Raw genomic sequence first — 23,073 nt, 5'->3', positions numbered from 1 at the left:
ACAGATTAAAGCAGTACATCCATTTGAGTGTTGTAAAACATCAGTGAAACAGATTGTGATCATTTGCTAATCGTTTCTGACATATGCTAAATTGAAAATAGCACAAACACAATATATTTAATGTTTTACCTCATCAACTCAATTGATTCTTGTGAATATCTGCTAATTCTGAAATTGATGCTGCAACACATTTCAGAGAAGTTGGGACAGGAGCAGCTAAAGACTGGGAAAGATGGTGAATGCTCCAAAAACACCTGTTTGGAACATTCCACAGGTAAACAGGTTCATTGGCAACAGGTGATAGTATCATGATTGGGTAAAGGGGCATCTTCGAAAGGCTCAGTTGCTAACAAACGAGGATGGAGCGAGGTTCACCACTTTTTCAATATGTATAACGATGGCAGCCTTGCAGGTGGTGCAGCCTTTCATTATTGTTGCTCAACTGTATTGCACATGAGGTAAAAAAAAACAAGCCCTCTAATGCCGCTGGACTACACATAACACTACAGTGAAGAACAGTTATTGCAAATGTATGGCTTAGCACACGTGGATGTCAAGAACACTCACAAAAGAGGCAGCAGCAGAGGCCGGAGCAGAGGCAGAGGCGTTGGTGGGAGTGGTCGATGGCAGCGAGCTGTGGGAGCTGGGCGGGCTGGGTTCAAGGGGGTCAGAGCTGAGTCTGCGTCCAGATGAGGAAGGCACCTCTATGGGCAGACAGGAGGCGGAGGAAGGGGGAGAGGAGCCCCCGAGGCTGACAGCTGATGGAGGGCTGGCTGGACTGCAGGGCACCAGGGGAGGGGGAGAGCTGCCAGTGGAGGGAACCGACACTGAGCTCAGGTCTAGCAGATCTGTGACCGACACTGACTCGTCTCCTGGCCTGGGGGACAGACGGTGGAAGTGGGAGTGAGTGAGACATATACAGACAAAGTCACACTGTGAGAGAAAGACACAAAGAAAGAGCCAAGTGTCTGGTAGAGAACTTGGGAACAGGGGTAGCAAATCTTTAACCAACCAGGCATTTAATGCAACTGTTATGCAAGCAGACATTAAAAACACTACTGAACATAAAGCTTAAATAAATGACTTGGATTGGATCTGGAAAAAAAACCTACACACAAACAAGCCATGTTTCCTAATACAGAAGAATCCACATGTTTAGTTAAAAAAAGCACAAACTAACCCCTCAAGCTATATGTCAGTTAGTCTGGTGGTAGTGACACATTCATGCAACCCAAGCAGCTGAAGCGTGTTGTTTTCTTCTGCTGCTTTTTCTTTTTAGCAAGTAAACACAACAAAATTACAATTCTGACTCTGCCTCTCTCCCCTTTCTAATAGCAGTTAAGTAGTCATTGAAGTTACTGATACTTTAATGTCAATGATTGCAAACAAAATTCCCAGCATAAGTAAAGCACAATCCTGTCCTTTACGCTTTACTTTAACATTTGCATGCATCGTAAAAATAAACAAATTACATAGAAAAAAAAAATTACCAATTACACACAAAACTTCACACTCTTTCAGACCGTTAAGTGTGTTAACATGCCTGCACAGATACTGTATATCAACAATGTAAGACTGTCAAATGACATGCACTGCACCACATATTAGAACGGTTTTACACATGAACACTCACAGTAGGCCGTTCATGTGTTCGGCGGTGGGGGAGACATAGTCGTCGTCTTCACTGGTGAGGCCCAGTTCAGTGCCGTAGCACTGGTGTACGATGTGCCAGAGCTCTTTGGGGGACAGAGACTGCAAAATGAACACAAAACTCATATTCAGTTCAAATTAAATACGTGATCAGCTGATATCTACATTCATCTGCTGCTTGAATTTATTCCTGCTCTCCATGTCCTGCATTCACTTACCGCTTAGCAGTAAATGTAGATATTGTTGATACAGGCTGTCATGTGGCGAGTGTGGCTAACCCTGACTACGTGATACAGAGAGGTGTATTCACTGGGATGCCTCTGTTCATTGTGTAATATAGCGTGAAAGCTTTGATTGATTCTCGAGTGCTAATGAATTCAGCAAAAAACGGCTTAATGAGGTGGCACTTAATACGGTCAATAAAGGCATAAGCATTACACAAGATCTATCTATGACATTTAAATAATCAACATATTTTTTGCTGTTGTTATTGTTGTCAGACTTTGAAAATGCATATAGCAAATAATCAAGTTTGAAGATAGACTCTAATCACAATGCAGCATTTGATGATCCTGAACACCTTTGCTTTTGTTTCCAGGCGTTTGCAGGTGAAACAGGAAGTCAATTCCAGACAGTGACTTAGAGCCAACACCTTGCTAAGTGTCCAGTGCACGTTTCATCTCACCATCTGCTGCTATGTGCTGCAAAACGAAGCCGCTGGTTCTGCACCACCACTGTCCAAATAAATGTCTATATTCAACCTCAGCAAATAACAGTGATTGAAACTGTTCTCCCAAGCCTGTGTTCGTGGCCATCTCCTGCTTCTTGACACTGTGTTCTATTCTAAGATGTTAACTACCAGCCATGGCACACCAGGGAGCAGCGTAAACCGCCAGGAGGGTGGATGAGGAGGCTGTACCTTGTCCAACAGCGCGTTCTGCCACAGACGGAAAATCATCATGAAGCTGCGATCCCTTGCTCCGAAAGATGTGAAGAAGTGCTGAGAGGGTGAAAACCAGTGAGGACAGGAAGGGGGGAGGAAAGGAAGGAAGAAAGACAGAAGAAAAAAATGTGACAGCGGACTTGACGGATGGTTTCCCTCTGTTGGGATGTTTGCTTTATTATGCTCAACTTGAGTCAGCTCATTTCGTACAGCTTCACTGGCACAAAAAGGATCATCTGAGGTGAAACACTATCAATAGTTAATACTTTTCATGCTTTTGTACCAGCGGTTAATTAAATTACTTTCTTTGAAAATGTCACAACTCAATATTCTTTGTGCTCAAGTCTGACCTTCTCATTGTCAGTGCTGATCTGGATGGCGTTTGGGATGAGCTTGGCAGTCTTCTCCTTGGTCATAGAGGTCACGTCTTTCAGCAGGATAGTAATCTGAATAGAGAGAGAGAGAGATTTACTGGGTTTTTTTCTATGCTCTTTTCTCACCAAGGCCCTGAGTTTATCTCTATATTGATCAGCAAACAAGTACATTAAAAGGACTTCTTATCTGCCTGCAGGTGCAACATTAACCAGGTTACAACAGGCATGTGTTTAATTGTGCGCGTGCAAATGTGTACACAATGCGTGCAAGACTTACAGTGGTTTCCCAGCGGAAGATGTTACTGTAGAAACAAAGCCAGTTCTCTGACAAATAAAGGCGGCCCTGAAGCAGTATGTCCTTCTGCAGAGCGCAAGAGTAATCTGAGGAAATAAACAGGAGAAGATAACAGGTCAGCGAACAGAGAGACACCTGGTTGTATCAGGAATCATTTCAACCATTCAAGAAGTTGATTCTTAGGTGAAAGGTCTGAGTAGTTAATCATCCTGAGTGCGAGGTGACACAGGTCTAGCTCACTGCACACAGAGTTTATCATATATCAACATGTCTTTTACTTACCCACTATAAGTCGCTCTGTGTCAGGAAGTTTCTTAAAGAGTTTACGAAAATCCTCATTCCGCTGTTTGTATGTAGGACTGAGAACCTGATGGTGAGGACAGGAAAGAGAAAGGAGAACATGGTATTCTACCTCACAGCTAGCTTGCACGACAGTGGATAGCCATGGACGGGGCCGGGATATTTAGTGAAGCAAGTGAGAAAAATGGTGTGTTTATCTGAAGGACAAACACTAAACTTCTTCAGCACCAATGATTATCAATTTGCTATGTCAACTAGTTCCACCCACACAGAGCTAAAAGACAAACATCAGCAAAGTCAAGTACCCTGTGGTGAAAATGCTTAATTAAGGACTTTAAAGGTACACTTACATTGTACCAGCTCTGCATTTTCTGTAAAGAGAAGAACAGCATATTCAGAAGTGAACAATGCTCAAATGTATCAGTAAGAATAAAAAGGTTCCAGTTAAACTGTTAATTTTTTTTTTTACATGTGTAGAAAATCAATCAGCATACTTGGTTAAAGTAATTCAGTTTGATATATGTACAAACGCATTCCTGTCAATCCAGTCCCTAGGTTAAGCTTGCATCATGTGACCTTGAGGTATTGTAGTTTGAGAGGTATCAAACTCATGAGCACTTCTCCATTTTAAGACAGTACATGTCACCAACCAGCTGTAATGAACAGTCAACTGTATAACAAGCTGTTCTTTCCACAACAACGAGGATAAAATCATACGTGAAAGCTTAAACTGAACACACAGGCACACAGGAGTACAGACACTGTCTAGGTAAATTTACAGAGAGCAAATTATGCTAACATTTTACAGTCTGGTTGACAGGCATAGTCAACAGTGTAATCGCTCCCATGGCTGAGACAGAAGGTAAGGTAACAGACAACATTTACATTCACTCCGGTGTAGATGGGAATCCCGCCCTCACCCAGAAACACCTATGATACTTCAGCTGTTTATGTACAATTAATTTCTTTCAAAGGTCGACCTGAAAATACAGCTGAAAGTTCAGACTGATTGAAAATTCTGCCAGGATGGTGCATTCATGCTAAACCGTTTATTAGCTTGTTATTAAACGTTGTTTCACATCAAACTCTACAAGATCATCATGAAAATGACTCGAGTCTTTGATGAGGATCTCAGGACTGTCAAACAACGTGTTTGATTTAATCGTGTCATTGCTCACTGGGATTACAGGACAGAGATTTGAGTCTTTCACCCACACACATAACGCTGACTGAACTGGAACGCTGGTAGTAAGTTCCTGCCTTCAGCCTCACCCCTCTATGTCTGCATGTCTACAGACCTCTTGCATTTTACGCTTAGCATCCATAACATTCGTTTTAATCAGAGGATATTCTGAGTTACCTTGGCATTGCGACTGAAGTGGCGAGAGGCAAGTGGGTAAGCGGATGTGAGGGAGGAGGCAGAGGGTATGGAGGGCAGGGGGCTATCTGAACCTCCTCCTCCTCCACCGCTGCTCTTCTCTCCTCCTCCTCCTCCTCCCTCGCTCTCACTGGCCCTGCCACCCCCAAGGACCCTGCGCCGCAGGGAGGGAGAGCTGCCGGGGGTGCTGCGCGGTGAGTTACTGGCCGTACTGCAGACAAGAAAAGACACAGAGAGAGGTTCAGCTCAGGGGAGAACAGAGGAAACTCTGACATATTTTAGCGCTAAACTGTGCTCTGTAATGCCTTTAATGTCATGCAATGATGAAAGGCTGCAGGCGCTGCCTATTTGATAATAGCATATCATCTCAAGCTGCCGACCCAAGACCGAAGAAAGGCCACGTGAGGTTGTGTTATCAGCTAACTGATTTTGACTGGTACAGGAGCAAGACAGTGATGGCATTTAAAGTCGTCCAGCAATGGGTCTTAAGACTGTACAACCAAGAAGTGGAACTTCAAAACACAGGACCCACAGTTTCCTTTAGAATAAAACACTACAGAGACAGAACTTCAGTTTGTGCTGTAATTAAAACTTCTTATGGTGGAGAGAGATATGCACTTACTCGAGGACTGAAAAGCAACATTAGACATCCATGAAGGCAGACAGAAACGTAATCGATAACCACTAAAATAGGTGACTACTCTCATTAAACTATTTAAAGACATCGCTTTACTCATGGTTTCCGTTTACTGTATTTTGCGTTTTATATAATACACATGTAATAGACAACGAAATGTTTCTGACATGGCTCAGCCTGTACTGTTCTCATCATGGTCAATGCCGCCAAAACATTTACATCTAATGTTCTGATCAGTGACCCATGAAAATGGCTGTATTTTGTGTCAAAACACAGCTTCTATGGTTGCAATTCATTCTTCTGTAGGTAAAACAACCACCACAGTCACCATCAGTCATCTTAGAAGTGCCTCTGCCTTCCATACATACACACACACAGCTATTTACCATCGTCCACTCCATTATCCTGAGCAGACACCATGAATCAGACGCACAGTAGCGGCCGAGTGCCAGCTTTGAATCAGTAAACTCCACACTTAACATCTGACTCGATGAGTGCTTTGCTCGCTCACTCAACAGTATGTTGCAGTGGCTCCTTCTGGGCTGCGGCAATTTCATTAATGAAACAAAACAACAACCCATTACTTCACTTACTCCATTTGAGCCGAACTGCTCTGCACACACTAAATCACCTCTTTCTTCAAGCCATCTCCAAGTTAACTATTGCTCACTATTGCCGTCATGTTTTCACACGCTCCATGATGATGATTTTGTGTCATCTCCCCTCCTAATTTATGCAGAGTGGTGAATCCTGCAGACGTTTTGTCCACGTTGCTAACGCTATAATTCCTTATTCCCTCCATCTAGCGCTCATTTTTCTAACTTCATCCTAACTTGAGTCTGAACTGGCCTGAGTAGTGTTAGGATGAAGCTGAGCAAAAAGCTTTTAAACTACACAAACTGTAATAATGTACAGAAGGACTTGACATTCTCAGAGCTGATTGCTGTTGGAGAACTTATGCAGGTTGAATGCATTTGCTTCTAAATGTATTGTTTTTACAACTTGAAAAGTCACATTTTAAATGCATTTGAACCTAATGTTGTCCATGCTCTTAGGGTTAGGTTGCACAGTGTTGTCAGGCTGCCCTCTAGTCTGGCCTGATCTCTCTTGAAAAGCAGATTTCAATATGTATTTGGTGAAATAATTTAAGAAATGTCATGAGTGCAGCTCAAATCTATAAACCTTGTTGCAGCTTTCAGTGACAGGAGCTGATCATTTACAGGGTAAGATAGATGCCATTGATGGCTGGGAGAGGCAGAAGGGAAGCTGGAGGTCCATCCGTGAACCTCAACAGGTTCAATTTATAGGAAAATAACTCTGAAAATGTACGTTATCTAACACAGCACTGTTAATCATAATGACAAGAAGCATTAAGCTATCTTTAGGTAAACGTACATAAGGGCAGCGGGTGCTGTTAATAGGCTTGTAGCGCGGTCAGGACACTGGGTGATGTGTATATCTGTGTCAGCATGTGTTTACAACCCAGGGCACGACGCAAAACCCCTGCAATCTCTCTGGTGGAGTTAACCTTAATATTGTCCTCTCTCCCGTCACATATTAAAGCGAAGCGAACATACCGGTACACAGATCGGGAAGGCTAACGGGCTGCTAGCACAGCGGCTAACCACAACAACCCAGTCCAGCAAACCTTTATAGCATTTTTACTGCACCAACACATAAGAAACGAGATAAAGTCAACTATTAGTCGGGGTGAATTACACAACTTGTTTCAGTAAAGAAGCACAAGACTGTACAGGGATGGACGCTGCTGTGGTGAAACGGGATGGAGGGGTGTGAGCAGCTGAGCACCGTCAGATGGCACATTAACATATAGCTAGCTACCCCGTTCACACGGCTAATATCAGACTGCGGCTACACACCTGTGTTTTTACATAAACGACGCCTGTCCCACCCGTATCATCAGTGGGATTTGCAAGCTGTGACTCATCTGACCACACCACACGTCTATGAACGACATGTAACCACCAAAGACATATTACAGCATAGCATATGCTACTCATCACACTAGAAGAGACTCTCCTTATGTCACTTACTCGAACATGTCATGAGGCGTTTACGATCCAACAGATATCCACAAAAAACGCGCGTTGCGTTGCTGTTCACTGCTAAATCACTATAGCACCGGTTCTCCTCGTGTGTGTGAGTGTGTGCAGCTAAAGCAAGCCAGGCGCTACAGGGGTGTATGTCCGCTACTCTGCCTTGTTTTCTTCGCCGAGCATCGGGTTAGAAATGCGGCCATCGTCCACTGTCCCGCAGTTGGCTGTTAATATCCCATAATGTCTGATGCCCCTGCACCTCACACCCAGGTACAGGACGGGCCGCTACTCCCTATGCCGCTTGCAGGACCCGATAACGGGCTGCAGTCTCTGCGTCCATCCGTAATCCCCTTTGCAACTAGGGAGAGAGTAGGGGGAGGAGGGAGGAGGAAGGAGGGAGGAGGCTCCGTGCGTTAAGTGAGGCCTTGCTATTTTACAGTGAGGTGGTGCTGAGGGGGGCAAGGATAAGGATGATAAGGCAGAGTCAAAACTGAGAGGTTTTATCTGAATTCAGAGGGACCAGAAGCTCACTGACGGCAGGTCGCTATAACATTTCTCTTTGTGATGAATGCCTTTTTCCACACGTGAAACACTGACTTTGACAGGCTCTGCGCCTCTTCTATTATTAAACAAACAGATGCTAAAAGCAAGCTTCAGCATTATCCCCATTCAGCTGTGGGGATCTTGATTTCCAACAAGACAAAGCAGCACAGTAGGTACTGTGTTTCAAATGACGGACTGATCAACCTCAGCAGTTAACGATTAATCTACTCATTTGATAAAATATTGATGGATGGTGTCATTGTCAAACAAAAGTGCCAAAAAAATTAGATGGTTCGGACTCCTACTTTGGATAGGACAAAACAAGCAATCTGAAGACATCACATCCACATCGGGGGAAACTGTCACAGGCACTTTTTCCAAATCTCTAACATTTAGAAACCAAATGATTAATCAAGAGAATAATTGACTGATTAATCAATAATAACTATTGGTAGAAGTTTTGGGATGAATATGTTCATACTATCAGAAGGAGGCCCTTAAGTATAACATATAATTAGGAAAAAAAAAAAAAAACATACTAAAACATGACTAGCATTGTAAATACACGGCTGCCTGTAGTGAATCCACCTGGCCAAAGCCCAGAGCCCATGCAATCCCTTAACCCTCAATCTCTCTGTCCATCCCTGTGGATTAGAGTCCACATCATAATCCACGCTGGGCTGAGCCAGGCCAACATCTCCACCACTCTGTCTCCCTCTGTGTAATCTGCTTTTCTGAGGTTCACCAATGAGCGTTTCATGGCCTGGGTGGGCACTGAGAACGAGGCAATAAAGGAGGCAGAGTGCAGCTCAGAGTGGCCCAGAAAATGTACAGGATCTTGTACACAAGACAAGATGTAAATGTGCCACTCGAACACCCTTTCCTTCCTGCAAACAGAAAATCTCTCATTTCAACAGAGCAAGAGAAAGCAGAACAGTGCAAATGGACTTGTGTCAAAGCACAGATCAATGTCTTTGGGCTAATTAGGAGATTGTAGCTCCTAGCATACACATGCTGCAATACCCAAAGAGTCTAGGGTACATGCTATCCTAATACATAATACATCAGTGCACATGACTATAAAAGCTAATTACTGAAAATGAGTACAAAGTAGATACAACTGTGCTGGACATGAGATACTAACCAGGAACAGTGAAAGACACTGTCAGAAATAAGGTAACTGTCAAAAGTGGATTAAAAAGCAGACTGAGTGCATGTAAACACACCAACTGAATGCAGACCACGCGAACCAGGGAAAGTCACAAAGCTGCACTGATACAGTGTGGTGGAAAGAGATAGGTCAAAATTACAATCAGTCATAGTCAGAGGCATATCAGTTTAGATATTTGTAAAGCTAAACATGTGCTGACTTCTTATTATGACTATTTCACAACAAGTCTGTATCAAAATAAGAAGAACAAGGTCTCTGCGTAAGGTGGAATCACCCTTTCAGCTGCACAGCAGAAAATTTATTTGTGCTGCTTGTGCAAAGCAAATGAAGGCAGCTTTAAATGAGCACAAAATAAAAAATATGTCCTCAGTACACCCTTTCAACCTCAACATTCAAAGGCAGAACAAAGAAGATTACACAGCAATTACACCTTTACTGACCAGTTTCCTATACAGGAAACAATTGATAAAACATCTTAGGTGATCACTTTGGTCAAAACCATGGTCAAAACGAACACTTTGGTCAAATAATATGAAATATCCTCAAATAAAATGCTTCAAATGCCTGAAGTGGAGACTTATTGTTTGTTTAGGAGCTACAGCCAGATAAGTTTAGCAGCCTGGATCTTTGCTGTTCCCAGTTCAGTGAATATTATCACTGATACGTCTCCTTTCAGTGGTGCCTACCGGATGCCAACTCTGGATGAAGACCGAGACACAAGAGAACAGAAGTTACTATAATATTCAGAAAAGTAACACTATGATAACTGAAGAATTATTACAGGATTAGACTAAATTGTAGCCATTGGCAGGACATCATAAATTCTGCTCTTCCCAATAGATTGCTGGAGCATTATCGTATACTTTGATCCGCTGTACTAAATAACATGAAATAACAACAATCTGTTCCCACTGACACGATAAAAGTCCAGTGGGATTATTGGCCCAAACACAATGAACTGATGGAGACAACGTCAACAAGATTCAGTTTAGATGGTCTGTCACAATCAATCTACGACACATCTTGAGTGGCTTTTGTGCCTGCAACTTATTTTATCTGGGGAAAAAAAAAACACAAAAAAAACTTTCCACTGTTGAACAAGAAAAATAAACATTTGCCATAAGGCTGCGGGGGGAGCTCAGCGCCTCACCTTTGGGGCAGACATTACAGCCTTGCCAAATCGTTTGGCAAATCAACTGTGTTTGGGGAGCTTGTCATGCTGTACAAACAAGTCAACCGGAAATTTTTTTCAGCGCGGTGAAGAATGCATTTGTTTGGTGCAAATAGAGCTGATTTCTTTTATGGCTTATCTGAATGATGGTTTACATAACCCTACACATTTGTTTGCTTTGGCCTTACTGTGAAAGGGCATGCATGTGTTAGGATTTACCCACCACCTTTCAAAACTAAATCTTTGACTTGCTTGTGAAGCTATATAAATACATGTTTTTCACTATAAAAAGCCATTGTCAAAGCATTATCGGAAGAGTTATAACTCAAATCTGGATATGTTTCATTGATATCTGGCAAAACAATATATCCGGGTATATAAAATGATGTGTAAATGAAGAAGACAAGGGCACAGCTGTTTATATGGAGCAGAAGAATCACCCTCTGCTTGCCCTCTGTAGCCCACTGCAGTGTTGCCCAGAACCTCTTCTGATTGGACTCACATGACATCATCAGACTGAAAACACTCTCCCATTGGCTGAAGGTGATGTCATGCTTCAGAGAAAGGATAAATGGCGCATGAACCCCGCCTCTAGCTCCTTGTGACTGACAGAGCTCTGCATGACAGCAGACTCACTTTTTTTGTTTACAGTTTACATAACTTTGCTGTTTCACTTGTTTAAGAAAGGTCATCTCTCCTTAGAGTTTATACTGTTCTTTTAATATCAATCAGTCAATTGCAGGTCAAATGTAGTATGTGTGTTTTTTCAGTTTTAAGTACAGAGCAGCAAGGCCCTTTCTTGCTTCATCACTAAAATTCCACTATGTGATTGTTGGCCTGCTTCTTCATCTGACGTCAGAGTGTACCATGAATCAACTCAACTTAATCGGGATTTTAACAGTGTAATCTGTCCTCACTAGTTTTAGCCATTAGCTAATTAACTCCACCCTGTTCCAAAATAGGTGACCTCATGTGTCATTTGAGAAAAGTCGACTAAGCGTAAATCTGTCAGATGTAAGGCCTTTTTACTGCCCACCAACATGCACAAATGAGAGGCTGCTCACTCCAGTCACTCACTGCAGGCAAATCTGGTCTCAGAAGGCCTGAATGCAAATCAGCTGAGGTTTAACTGAGCTTTAAGCATAGAATACCCATGAGACAGTCAAACATAGTGCTGACGGTGTGCACACTCTGTTCTAAGCCACTGAACCCTATATGGTGCTGCTGCTGTAAGATAAGTGATCCCAATCGCAAAGAGAGGACTGTCAACTGCATGAAGAAAAAAGGCACTTTAGCTTAGATCTCTGCTCACCAGGCAATAAATAAATGCTGCACGCTAGCACTTTATTTCAATACTTTTTACACTGTACTTTTTCTCAATCTCTGGCTGGTTATTTGGGATGAATCCAGCTCACTAACCTGCAGCCCTCCCAGTCAGAGTCTCTGCTGAGCAGGCTCCTGAGGGACCAACGGGAGCGCCGGCTGGGAGAGGGACTGCGAGACCAGGAGCGAGACGGTGGCAGGAGGAGGTCTTGTGAAGGGCTGTCCTGACCTTGCTCTTCCCCCTCCATCTGACTGGACACAGAGGGTGAGGGTGAGGGGCTCCGATGTTGACCGGTGCCCTTCTCCACTGTCTCCTCAATTAGAATTTGCGTTTTTTTACCCCATTGTCGCTTAGGGGTGCAGCCTTGCTCTTCCTCATTTTGTTTCTTGGTTCGGGTCCTGCTGCGGTGGAATCGACCATGGCGGCTGGAGCGTGACAGTCTAGGGCTGGGTGAGCGAGACCAGGACTCTGTATCTGAGGATGGCGGCAGGACAGTCAGCGTTGGAATGGGGATGGGCTGAGCCAGAGTGATACCCTCTGGTCCCACGGGAGACGACATAGTCATCATCAGAGCTTTCCAGGGCTTAATTTTATGTTTCAGCCAGGTCAAGGACAACAACGAGGCCTTGTTGGATCTCTAGAGTTGAGACTGACCCGTGACTGACTGAGACGTTCCAGTCATGCTTGCATTTGGGTATACTTTGAAAACACGATGGGTAAACACGTCAAGTAGTCACTCCGTGCAAATCAAGTTACTCGCTCATTCAGCTCAGCGTTGCTTAATAATAATCAACTTATTAAGCAACCCTAACCATAATCAAAGATGATTCAGTATTATCCATATTTCCTGTGAACTGGAAGTGTCTTCACATCAGGCAAGTAAATTTCCCCGCAAGTGTTGCCAACAGAGAGAACAGTTCACAATTTAAGAGTCGTACGGGTGCTCCTTTACGGTCAAAAATGATGCAGCAATGAATGATGAGGCCAGGACGAGGCCTCTCAGATAAATTCACAGGCCGTCAGCAGTCTGTTCGTGTTCTTTAGGCAATCCATTTCCAGCCGTCCAGTCTGTGTATATACTCTATCTTATCTTATGTGCCTCCCCCTTCCTCCTCTGCTGTCCGGTGTCACTCTCTTTCTTCAGTGCTCATCCGCTCTGCTCCCACTGACAGACTTCAAGCTTGCATTTGCATTATCGGGCTCAAATTGAAGCCTCAGACAGACACACAGATCTGTGTCTGACAGTAGCTACCTGAGGAGTGAAAAGAGCAGAAACTTTGCATTCAAAAGGCTGGCCTACATCTGCCTAACACTTTTCTACAAAGCTTTCTTTTCAAATATAAATCACTGCATCTTCCCATAAAACAAATGACTGTGAGACTGGGACTATTTCTGTCTGGTTTTTGATACTGTCTGCTCTGCCAGTTCTAGGAATATGGGGTATCATATGACAATGATGATTATTTGCAATGAAATACTGCTCCCATTAGAGAGCTGATCAATAGGATTTATTTATGGTGGGTATCTTATGTGATGTGCATTCTCTTGTCCAAGTTTGGAGAATTGTTTCATTATTTTAGCAGCAATAATCACAATTTTCTCCCTTCAAGTAACTCAGAAATTGCCAAAACTGGATGAACATGGGACTGACAGATACCAGTCACGGTGTGTTTATCAGCGGACAGTAACACACCAAGATTTCACGGAAACCTAAATTCCAGCAATTCCAAACCTTGACTGACATAAACACAGCTGATCCTGAAACCGCCAGAAAGAGCAAACACACCATCTGTCAAAAGCAACTGCCACACACTGTAGCTGACATCAACAACACCCTTTGAAAACACAGAGTTCATCCAGCCAGTAACAAGATCTAATAGACACTATAGACAACCAAGAACATGACAACATGAAACATACTGCAGATGTGTCCTCTAACAGGGAAGGGTTGTGTGTGTGTGTGTGTGTGTGTGTGTGTGTGTGTGTGTGTGTGTGTGTGTGTGTCACTCCATTGTTTGCCTTCAAAGCAGGCACTTCCAAGGCAAGGGCCCAAGCACGTCTGACAGTATTTGCTGTGATCTGTTTGAACAAGAACAATCTTGGCACAGACTTGTTTGTCCAGAGTAATCCACCATAATCCCCGTGCAGCCTTCACTCTTTGGTCCACGTAAGCCTGATATTTTTGCCCTAAAACACAGGCCATTTCGAACCATCGTTGTACAACATTACACACCGACCACAACCGTATCAGATGGAGGACACAACAGTACAAAGGAGCAAGTTTCTGCAGCGTGAAGCAAGTACTCGGGGACGGAGCATCTTGTGATATCAAGTTCATCACTAAACTTTGTTGTTGCTCTGTTCATTTTGTCTTAAGAAACACAGCATAACTATTAATATCTGTCGACATGATATTGTGTGCAGTTACAGGTCAAAAAGGTATGCTGTAAGAAATAGGGTGACGTTTAATAACATGGTACGGAAACAAAACTTTGCAGCCTTGGCAGAATTAAGTTGGAACTCCTACCTCCCATTTGATGAGTTGCCTCCGTTTCTACTATCTTGCTCGGCTTCGAAAACAAGCCGAGCGACGGTGCGGGGAGTAATGTTAAAATCCACTTTCTCACAGGAACACATCAACATTATTAGTTGCGTAAAGAAGCATCTGCCGGCTGCAGCTAACAGTTAGCCTTCAGCCAGCTAACTAAATTTAGCTAACGTTATCCCCCCGACCTCTGAAGGCCGACAGCTCACAAAAAGATGACTATCTGGCTAGCAGGCTGTAATTTTCAGCAGAGAAAGCAACATGCCGACGCCTTCCATTTTCACTTTAAAAGCACCCGGTATAAAACACTGTAATCAAAGTAAAGTTGAAGCTAATTTAGCCAAATTGAGCTTAGCATTCGTGGCATACTAGCTCGGGTTTAAAGTAACAGACAAAACCATTTATTGTTGAAAAGTGGAAAGGCACGAAATCGGTCGGTCGAGACATTAACTTAGTACGTGGGGGAGTAGGAAATCATCATAATATTAAAAAATATATTCCTGCTACTTATTTTTGAAGACAGCATCAACCCACCAACACTTCTACCGAGCACAATTCTAAAACTAATATATAATGTTTATTAGTTTGGAAGGAAATACATACAGCCATTAACAAAACCAAAGAAACACCCCTACTGTAAACTTTGTGGTACAGTCCGGGAAAAATAACTGTTCGGAGGATGTGAAAGGAAAGAAGGCGAGTGTATGCGAGACGAACAAAACCCATTCGAAGTCCGTTTTTACCCTCCATTAATTATAATCTCATTTTAACTTTAAACAAATCTACCACCTTGCTTTCATGAAATGGGCCTGTTGTTACAGTTAGCTTGGTTTTATTGCGAAGCGAAACAAAGGCAGTCCTTTATAGTTTCACTAATCACAGTCATGACAGTGATTTTTGTAACGCAAACCACCAAAACAGGATTTCTCGGTACACCATTGACATAAGTACAGGCAAATCCACAGTTTAGCATGATTTCAGAGTTAATTTGAAGGGAGCTGTTGTGACCAAAATTAATGGACAGGAACATTGCGACCCCTTGTGTCTGACAAGGGTGTGTGCAGTGATTATTTGTAACCTGATAACTTGCCTCATCATTCACCTCATAAAATTGCTATGCAACTATATGTGAGGTTTGTGAATCCTTAATAAGCAGTCATTATCATAAAATAATAAAATCATCAATCATGGAACTTTTTTAGCTGCAACAAAACCACAGTGTGGCATAATGTGTGTGGCCAATGGGCATAATCATCTCACCCCTTCCCTCCTGGAGCAGCATTGCTTCATATGGTCTCATGAACTATTACAGGGAGGATGCAGCCTGTGAGAGATTGGATACCTTCTCCCCCAGGACACATACAGTGAACAAGGCCAGTGACCGGTCACCTTGTCTGAAACTGAAAGCAAGAAAACACGCATGGACAAGACACTTTCAGTTAAAGATGACACGAATGTAGAGATTTTAACCGGCAGATGCACACGGGTTTAAAATGTACTCACAGATTGGACAGAGAAACTGAAATGCTGTTGATTTTATGGCTTTAACTAACGATTATTTTCATTATTGATTTTGAAAAATGATTTTCTAGATGAATTAAGAAATTTGCCATTCCCATTAATCTAGAAAATGATTAGTGTGGAAAAAGGTAATGTCTTCAAATAGTTTGTTTTTTCTGACCAACAATCCAAAACCCAAAGATATTCAATTTACTATCACATAAGACAAAATAAGCGCAATAAATCCTCACAACTGGGAGGCTGGAACCAGCAAATGTGAAAATAACTCAACTAATTAATCAATTATTAAAATAGTTGCGGTTTAGATTTACATTGATCAACGAATCAATTAATTGACTAATAATTTCAGCTCTTAAAAGAACCCAAGCATTTTAGTGTACTGCTTTAGGAAGTACTACTTCAACTTTAACTCATTTCTAATGCCCGCACCCAATCATATGAACGCACTTTGCATGTTTCAGTCATATTTCCATGATGGTGAGCACTCAGTGTACCTGACTTTTTAAAAATACACATAAGGGCAGACATCCTCTCACTTCAACTCCAGAGGCTATAAAACTGAGAAATGTACAGCCCTGAAAGAAACAAAGTCAGAGTTATAATTTCAAGTGGGTTTTTTTTTAATGAATGTACAGTTTTTAAAAAACATGCATCCTGAAAATCTGCACATCTTTTTCTGTAATGAATTTGCCTTTACCTGCCTGTCAGTTTTAATCTTCAGCCAGCAGTTGCTTCTGAGTCCTTTCAAATTGACAGCACAGCATCACAATGACTTGGCAATTTCAAATTCTCCTTAGGTTTACCAGGCATCCTTCGTCTTCTCACTCCCTGCGTCTGCCTCCTGCAATCAACGCTTCACCGGCTCCACTTCAAAACAGAGATCCGAGGTCTGTTAGCTATGCAGCCCGGCCAAGAAACTGCTCCAGGATACAGGGAGTTGTGTTGCTGTGCACCTCTGGCTGCTGAATCGGGGACTGGAAACTCGATCTGTGCTAAAAATAAAAAAACATCACCAGCATAGCGAGGAAGGAGGTGTGTCACTCACTGTGTGAATGCGTGTGTAGGGTCAAGAGAGGTGCAGTCCACCCCCTAATACACACACACAGGACACACACACACACACACTGGTTTTACCATATGTCAACATTTCCTTGAAATTTCCCAATTCGTGTGTGTGCCAACCCAAGGTCTTTCAGTCACCCTCTCTTAGTCACATGTTTGTAATTTTCAAGATTGCTTAGGCAGATTTTTATTGTCACTATCTCTCACAGGCAACCCCAAGGTTAAAAGAGACAAGGACCCTGATCAGGAGCTCAGTGCACCACTGTGTCATCTGGTTACATCACATGACAACATCCCTGACCTCCAGCGCAGCCAAAATACACAAACACAAACAAGCATATACACACAGCTTAAACAGCTTATATCCTACCCCTGCATACTGTGCATCTTTTTTGGGATTGTACATCATCAGAGGGGGACATGTTTAATTTGACTTCGCAAGGCATTCCCCTTTAAAATGAAAAGGAACGTCTCATTACATTCATCACGTCAACACGCTGGCTCCGCCAACCGCGTGGATCTCTTTGTCACTGTAGTCAGCACACAAGTCGAGGCCTTCAGTCAATGTCTGTTTTGTCAGCCTTGACTTCAGCGACCTTGTTTTTCTGACTGGCTGTCAGACCCTTTGACGGCAGATCAAAACTGATAAGAAGAAGGACTATATGCTACAGTTACAAAACGTGACCTTTTCTGGTGTTAGTGGAACAGTGTGAATGAGTGAGTGCATGATTTTATTGATATAATCAATAACTATAGTTTGCAGCAGCGCCTAAGAGGTCCAGGCACATCTTTATGCTTTATGCAAAACAAGGCCGATAAAGAAGGAATAACAAAGAAGAGTTTGTGTGTGTGTGTGTGTGTGTGTGTGTGTGTGTGTGTGTGTGTGTATGTATAGATAGACAGATGATAAAGTGACAGTATGTAAAAAATAAGGGAACAAACATACAGTATAATACACAGAAGTAGACAGATATATATGTACCATAATTTGTGTGTTCAAACAAGAAAACATGACAAAAACAAGACAAAACAACAAAACAAAACAAAGTACAATGATTCTAATAATGATAATACTAAACTTGGCACTTGAGTAATGGGAACCTTTACCTTTAAGCTGTACCTGAGTGTGACAAAGTGGGCACTTGGTTTGTTGTCAGGACTTTATCAGCGCTTCCAGCTCGAGTTCTTCTACCCCCGACTGCAGCTGGTTTTTAGTCTGTGACAGGGAGAAATTCACAGCATAGAATGAGAAAGTAGCATAAATATCCTCTGAAACATCCCTGCCATTAGCACAGAATTGCTGACCCACTCAGATGCTAACATATACAACATGCAAAACACTGAGGCAAACCCGCCCGTTATCTCTGCTGAAGTGTCCCTGAGCAAAACATTAAACCCCTGCCAGCTGCAGGGTCTGCAGCTGACCTCTGACCTGTGGAGAGAGCCAGGAGAACAGAGCATTTATTTACAGACCAAGTGTCACATTGCATTAAAACAAAATAGCTACCCAGTCTGAGCATGTGTTCGAACAAAAGGATTTGTTTAACAAAATACGTCAGGGACGGTTTTGCATGCCGCACCTGCTGTTCCTTTTTATTTAAGAATGAATGTATAAGCCACTATACTGAAGAGTATGAATGCATTTAGCCAAAGATAATAAGAAGACAAGAAGTAATAACCAAAGCCTGAAAAGCATTTCAAGATATACACTAATATCTGATTCACTTTTCATGCTCTACTAAGAAAGAAAAACCTCACTTTCCTCTGTCGATATATGTATATATATGTAAATATATGTTTGTGTGCGTGTATATATACAATATAAATGAGAGGAAACATGGCTGTAGTCTTGCTTTAGACAGTTATGCTGTGTAGTTATGGATCAGGTCTCATCCTCTCAGGTTTCCTGCTGGCTTTCGACGCTCACAACGTCCACCTCTCCTGGATTCACACGCTCTAAATATAGCTGCCTTCAAGTCAGACGGGACTGCAGAGGAGATTTAAAAGTACTGGAAGAAACACAGACAGTTTTTTTTTTTAGTAACGTTGTCTGTCTTCTTTGAGACTTTTAATCATTTTTGGCCTTCAGGAAAGGCAGGCTTGTTGGACCAATGGACTGACAGTCTGGATTAAAGGGTGGATTGGCTTGTCAAGGATTTGGGATTAATCGGGAGTCAAGAGGCGTTATGTCAGTAATGTAATAACAATCGTCACAGATATATCCACGCAGGTTTACGTCAAGGAAAGTTCAGTGTTTTGTTCAACTGCTGGCATAAGTTGCTCCAGCAGAAATGATATGCCACTTGTCTTTTTTAGTTGTCTTCAGTCTTTTTGGTAAGTCCAAAATCAGTCATGTGTGTACCTTCAGTTATGAGAAACTATTGATGTTGGTGATGGAAGTTGCATGTTTTATAATGACTTTCCTAAGTGAACTAGGATTAATTCTTAATCAGTGTATATTCACTGTAAATTCATTGTAAAAATTCTTGCATTTGAAAATGTAAATGAGTCACACTTTAGTTTACACTTTATTTTTTATACATTCCTAATAGGTTGCTATTTCCTTTTCACCTGCCTTCAGTAAACATGAAATAAGGGTCCCGCTATCCAATAGACTCCTAATTCACATGTTCTCAAATATGCATTTGCTGCTGTTGAATTAAACCTCATTTATAAGACAAATTTAATCACAGAAAAGGGAAACTGAGACATAAAATATCTTATTCTGGCAAACTTACCTAAAACTTTCACACATATTTCATGTGTCAGTCACTGCACTGTAATCTTTATCCTCCTGTTATATCTTTATTGTCTTCTATTTCATTTTAATGTATTGAAATCCTGAGTGTGTGTGTGTGTGTGTGTCATGTGACACACTTTCAATTGCTTTGCGTCTGAAAGTTGCTGTACAGATGTTCTTGCCTTGTAAGAGCTCCAAACAGAAAATGTTGAAAAAGTTGTCACTATAATAAAATGCTGACTCTGCTTCCCTGCAGTGTGTCAGTGTCACGGCGGCTGTGCAGAGGTGGACTCCCTGACCGAAGCCGTGGCAGGACAAGGATTCCTGCTGGGCTGCATCTCCTGTAAAAGAAGAGAGGAGATCTCGGCCCGAGCCACCGTAGACTGGCACTTCAAACCGCTGGGAGAGGAGGAGTTCAGGCATGTGAGTCATTAAACACAGCATATCCAGATTTATGCTGTTTGTACACTTCATTTTCTAATTTCCATGTTTCTAACTTAAAAAGATATAGCCCTATAAAAAAATTGAATCCAAGTAGATCTTTACACTATGTTATTACTTACATATGAACAAAGTATTTAAAGTAGTTCTTCTGCTTCAGAAGGACATTTTACACTGTGTACTACTTGTAGCTACAAGCAGTGAATGTGTACTAGTACAGTGTAGCGAAAGAGAGAAGGACTGAACAGTATATTTAGAGCAGGAAATCTAAAAGAGGGCACGCATGCTCTTTAACCCTTCCCTGATAAATTTCCTTTTTGCTTCCTTTTTCCGCTCTCTCAGATTTTCCACTATGACCACCCCAGTGCCGACATCCTCCATGAGGATTTCAGCGACCGCCTGGAGTGGTATGGGACACCGGACAGTGACATTCAGACAGGAGCCATCTACATTCATAACATCACCTTCAATGACACGGGGACGTACCGCTGCACCATCCACCGCACCCTCTTCCTGTCGCTGTACGATGAGCACGTGTTCGTGAAGAAGGAGGTGGAGCTCAGCGTGGTGCCCGTAGGTAAGGTGGGGTGCTGGTGGAGTGGCGGAGGAAGCGTTCACAAACTAAATCATGGATTTGTGAAACATGTAAGAAGACACTGCTTTTTTTTGCAGATGAGGTACAGTTGAAGGATAAAGCAGTATAAAATGGAAACACTTGAGTGAAGTACAAGTACCACAAAGCTGCAGGCCTGCTCATGGAAATCACTTGAGTGACTTGCACTTGTTTGTATTCTGGCACTGGCTGTCAGTTTTCTTCTATTTATATTTGGTATCTCTATTTTCTCTGAATGTAACATAATACAACATAAACATAAGGCCTTGGTTCCATGCATCCTCCATCATGACTCTCTTTCGTTTGAAAGACAGTGCAGTGCTTCTAGTGGCCATACAAGGAACTGCAGCTCAAGGTAATTAGCATCTTAATGTTGCCAGGGTTGCTGCTCAGTGATGTTTCCCTGTTCTGAAGCAAAGCTGACCTTTCAAGATTAGCTGTGAATGCAGCTCATGAATGAAAGAAAAAGAGGTTTTATGTACTTGAATCTATACTTTTATCAGAAGTCCTTCTTAGCTGTTTGCCAGTCAGTCAACTTGAGCAATAGAACACCATGGCTGGTCATGTTCAGGCTTATCTCAACCACTGAGATGATTTCTGTCTTAAGAGCAGCTTTAACAACAACTGTTTGTCTTCTTCTATACTTCTATAACGCTGCATTGTTGGGTCCTCTTTCCAAGCCAACCGGCAGCTGACAGCAGTGATCTCAGAGATCGTTATGTACGTGCTGATCGTGCTTCTGCAGCTGTGGCTCATCGTGATTCTGGTCTACTGTTACAAGAAGATTTCGGAGGAGCATGAAGCTCGGGAGGCCCGTAAAGCTCTCAAGGCCCAGGCAGAGTGAGTCATTGGTCTTTACATGGTGTGATTCATTTTTGATTCATCTTTAAGCCTGTAGCCAATATGCTGCGTTCAGGTGTCTTAGATCGTGCCATATATTGTAATACTGTATAACTGTTTGACCAAATTATATGTTACTTCTGAAATTTGTGAAATTTTCCTCCAAACTTCAGTCATCTTGATTTAGTAGTAAGATTTTTTTGCTGTTTTTTTGTTCTACAATGAGGTTTAAAGGACCAGTATGTAGGATTTAATGGCATCTCGTGGTGAGATGCAGAGTGAAACCAGCTGAATACCCCTCACCTCACCCCTTCCTTTCCAAGCATGCATGGCCCCTAAAGTTGCAAAACATAACGTTAAAGGCACTCTGTGGAGCCAGTGTTTGGTTTGTCCATTCCGGGCTACTGTAGAAGCACAGCTGTGCAAAATGTTGGTCTCTGTGGATGTAAAGGGCTTATTCAGTGATTCTTAATTTTCAGGTGATTATACACTAATCAAAACATAGTTAACATTATCATATTCTGTTTCTGCAGTATTCTGCAGGTACATCCCCCACACTGGTCCTTTAAATACATTAAGTGCATGTTGGGGGATTCATTGTGATTCTCTCTCTGCTTTTTCTTTTTACATTTCCAGGCTTTTAGAATCAAAAGACGGTTGTGACGGGGTGCAGCCAGAGTAACAGTCAGATTTATCTCTAAAGTAACCATGATTGAGATTTACAACATCTGATTTAAGATAATATGACACATATGAAATGTACACGTTACTCTCTTTAACCAGCAGTTTATTTTTTTCATTTTGTACCCAGGCAAGATCATCATCTCTGCGAGAGTCGAGCTTCATTTTTGTACCATGATTCTGCTAACAAAGGCACAGTGACTGCATGAGGTTGAATTTGAAAGCCTTGGGCACACTCAGTCTTAGATGTAACCTGTATGGTTCACTGTAAATAGAAGACGATGGTGCAGATGGCAGTAGGCAGAGCAGATTTCCTTTAGAGGTTTCCTTTCAGTGTCTAAGGTGTCCTACATGACTATTAAATGCTTGAAAGTTTGCAAATTTGTACATAGGGCTTTGTATGAAATGTGGGGAATCCAATTATTATTTTTACTGCTGAGAGAGAGAGAGAGAGCGCACTTCACTTTCATTAATATGACCTTCTGGGTATCTGAGGAGTCTTCATATCTTGAAATTCGTATGTGAAACTGATCAACACTGGTATCATGACATGGACTGCGCTCCAAAACCAGCTCAAATGTATGTAAAGCATAAAAGTCTGTTTGAGTCAATCCAAGTTTAGCTGTCTGTCTGTGTTTGTAATTTAACTAAAATAACGGCTACCTTAACTGACAATGATCAACAGCGTGCTTGTGAAAATATAATTGTTGTGGAGGGACTTTGCCCTTTGCCTGCCAATCCCACCACATAATGAGCACAATACCTGCACACATCTCTTCCTTCTGAA

At 42.2% G+C, this 23,073-nt stretch overlaps 2 protein-coding genes across 4 annotated transcripts in view; one reads left to right on the top strand and one right to left on the bottom strand.

The window, feature by feature from the left end:
* gramd1a (GRAM domain containing 1A) overlaps window positions 1-16,841 on the bottom strand; it is a 31,917-nt gene extending 15,076 nt beyond the window's left edge. The window contains exons 1-11 of one of the 3 annotated variants that reach the window (XM_076736951.1): window positions 16,713-16,841; window positions 15,649-15,788; window positions 11,939-13,095; window positions 4,923-5,151; window positions 3,913-3,933; window positions 3,545-3,629; window positions 3,245-3,348; window positions 2,944-3,039; window positions 2,570-2,650; window positions 1,634-1,752; window positions 568-877 (exon numbers count right to left, since the gene is read on the bottom strand). In XM_076736951.1, the coding sequence (XP_076593066.1) occupies window positions 568-877; window positions 1,634-1,752; window positions 2,570-2,650; window positions 2,944-3,039; window positions 3,245-3,348; window positions 3,545-3,629; window positions 3,913-3,933; window positions 4,923-5,151; window positions 11,939-12,411 (1,518 nt within the window). In that variant the 5' untranslated portion in view covers window positions 12,412-13,095; window positions 15,649-15,788; window positions 16,713-16,841. Of the gene's footprint in view, window positions 1-567; window positions 878-1,633; window positions 1,753-2,569; window positions 2,651-2,943; window positions 3,040-3,244; window positions 3,349-3,544; window positions 3,630-3,912; window positions 3,934-4,922; window positions 5,152-7,631; window positions 7,995-11,938; window positions 13,096-14,370; window positions 14,757-15,648; window positions 15,789-16,712 lie in introns of those variants that run through there. The other 2 variants (XM_076736952.1, XM_076736953.1) reach the window with 2 other exon arrangements.
* A 2,411-nt stretch (window positions 16,842-19,252) lies between these two features.
* LOC143324461 (sodium channel regulatory subunit beta-1) lies at window positions 19,253-22,314 on the top strand. The gene is made up of 5 exons (XM_076736961.1): window positions 19,253-19,305; window positions 19,968-20,134; window positions 20,495-20,729; window positions 21,446-21,605; window positions 22,242-22,314. Exons 1-5 carry the CDS (start codon window positions 19,263-19,265, stop codon window positions 22,285-22,287), a joined length of 651 nt encoding a protein of 216 aa, XP_076593076.1. The 5' UTR covers window positions 19,253-19,262; the 3' UTR covers window positions 22,288-22,314.
* Window positions 22,315-23,073: the final 759 nt, after the last annotated feature.

The sequence above is a fragment of the Chaetodon auriga genome, chromosome 8 (genome assembly GCF_051107435.1).
Source record: "Chaetodon auriga isolate fChaAug3 chromosome 8, fChaAug3.hap1, whole genome shotgun sequence".
NCBI classification, from domain to species: domain Eukaryota; kingdom Metazoa; phylum Chordata; class Actinopteri; order Chaetodontiformes; family Chaetodontidae; genus Chaetodon; species Chaetodon auriga.
The sequence above is the reverse complement of the archived record's forward strand: the minus strand, read 5'-3'. Positions and strand labels throughout refer to the sequence as shown.

Coding starts and splice junctions, on each gene's coding strand:
- LOC143324461 (XM_076736961.1), top strand. CDS start 19,263: ATGATATGCCACTTGTCTTTTTTAGTTGTCTTCAGTCTTTTTG. Junction 19,306..19,967: donor AGTTGTCTTCAGTCTTTTTG/GTAAGTCCAAAA, acceptor GCTTCCCTGCAG/TGTGTCAGTGTCACGGCGGC. Junction 21,606..22,241: donor GCTCTCAAGGCCCAGGCAGA/GTGAGTCATTGG, acceptor TTACATTTCCAG/GCTTTTAGAATCAAAAGACG.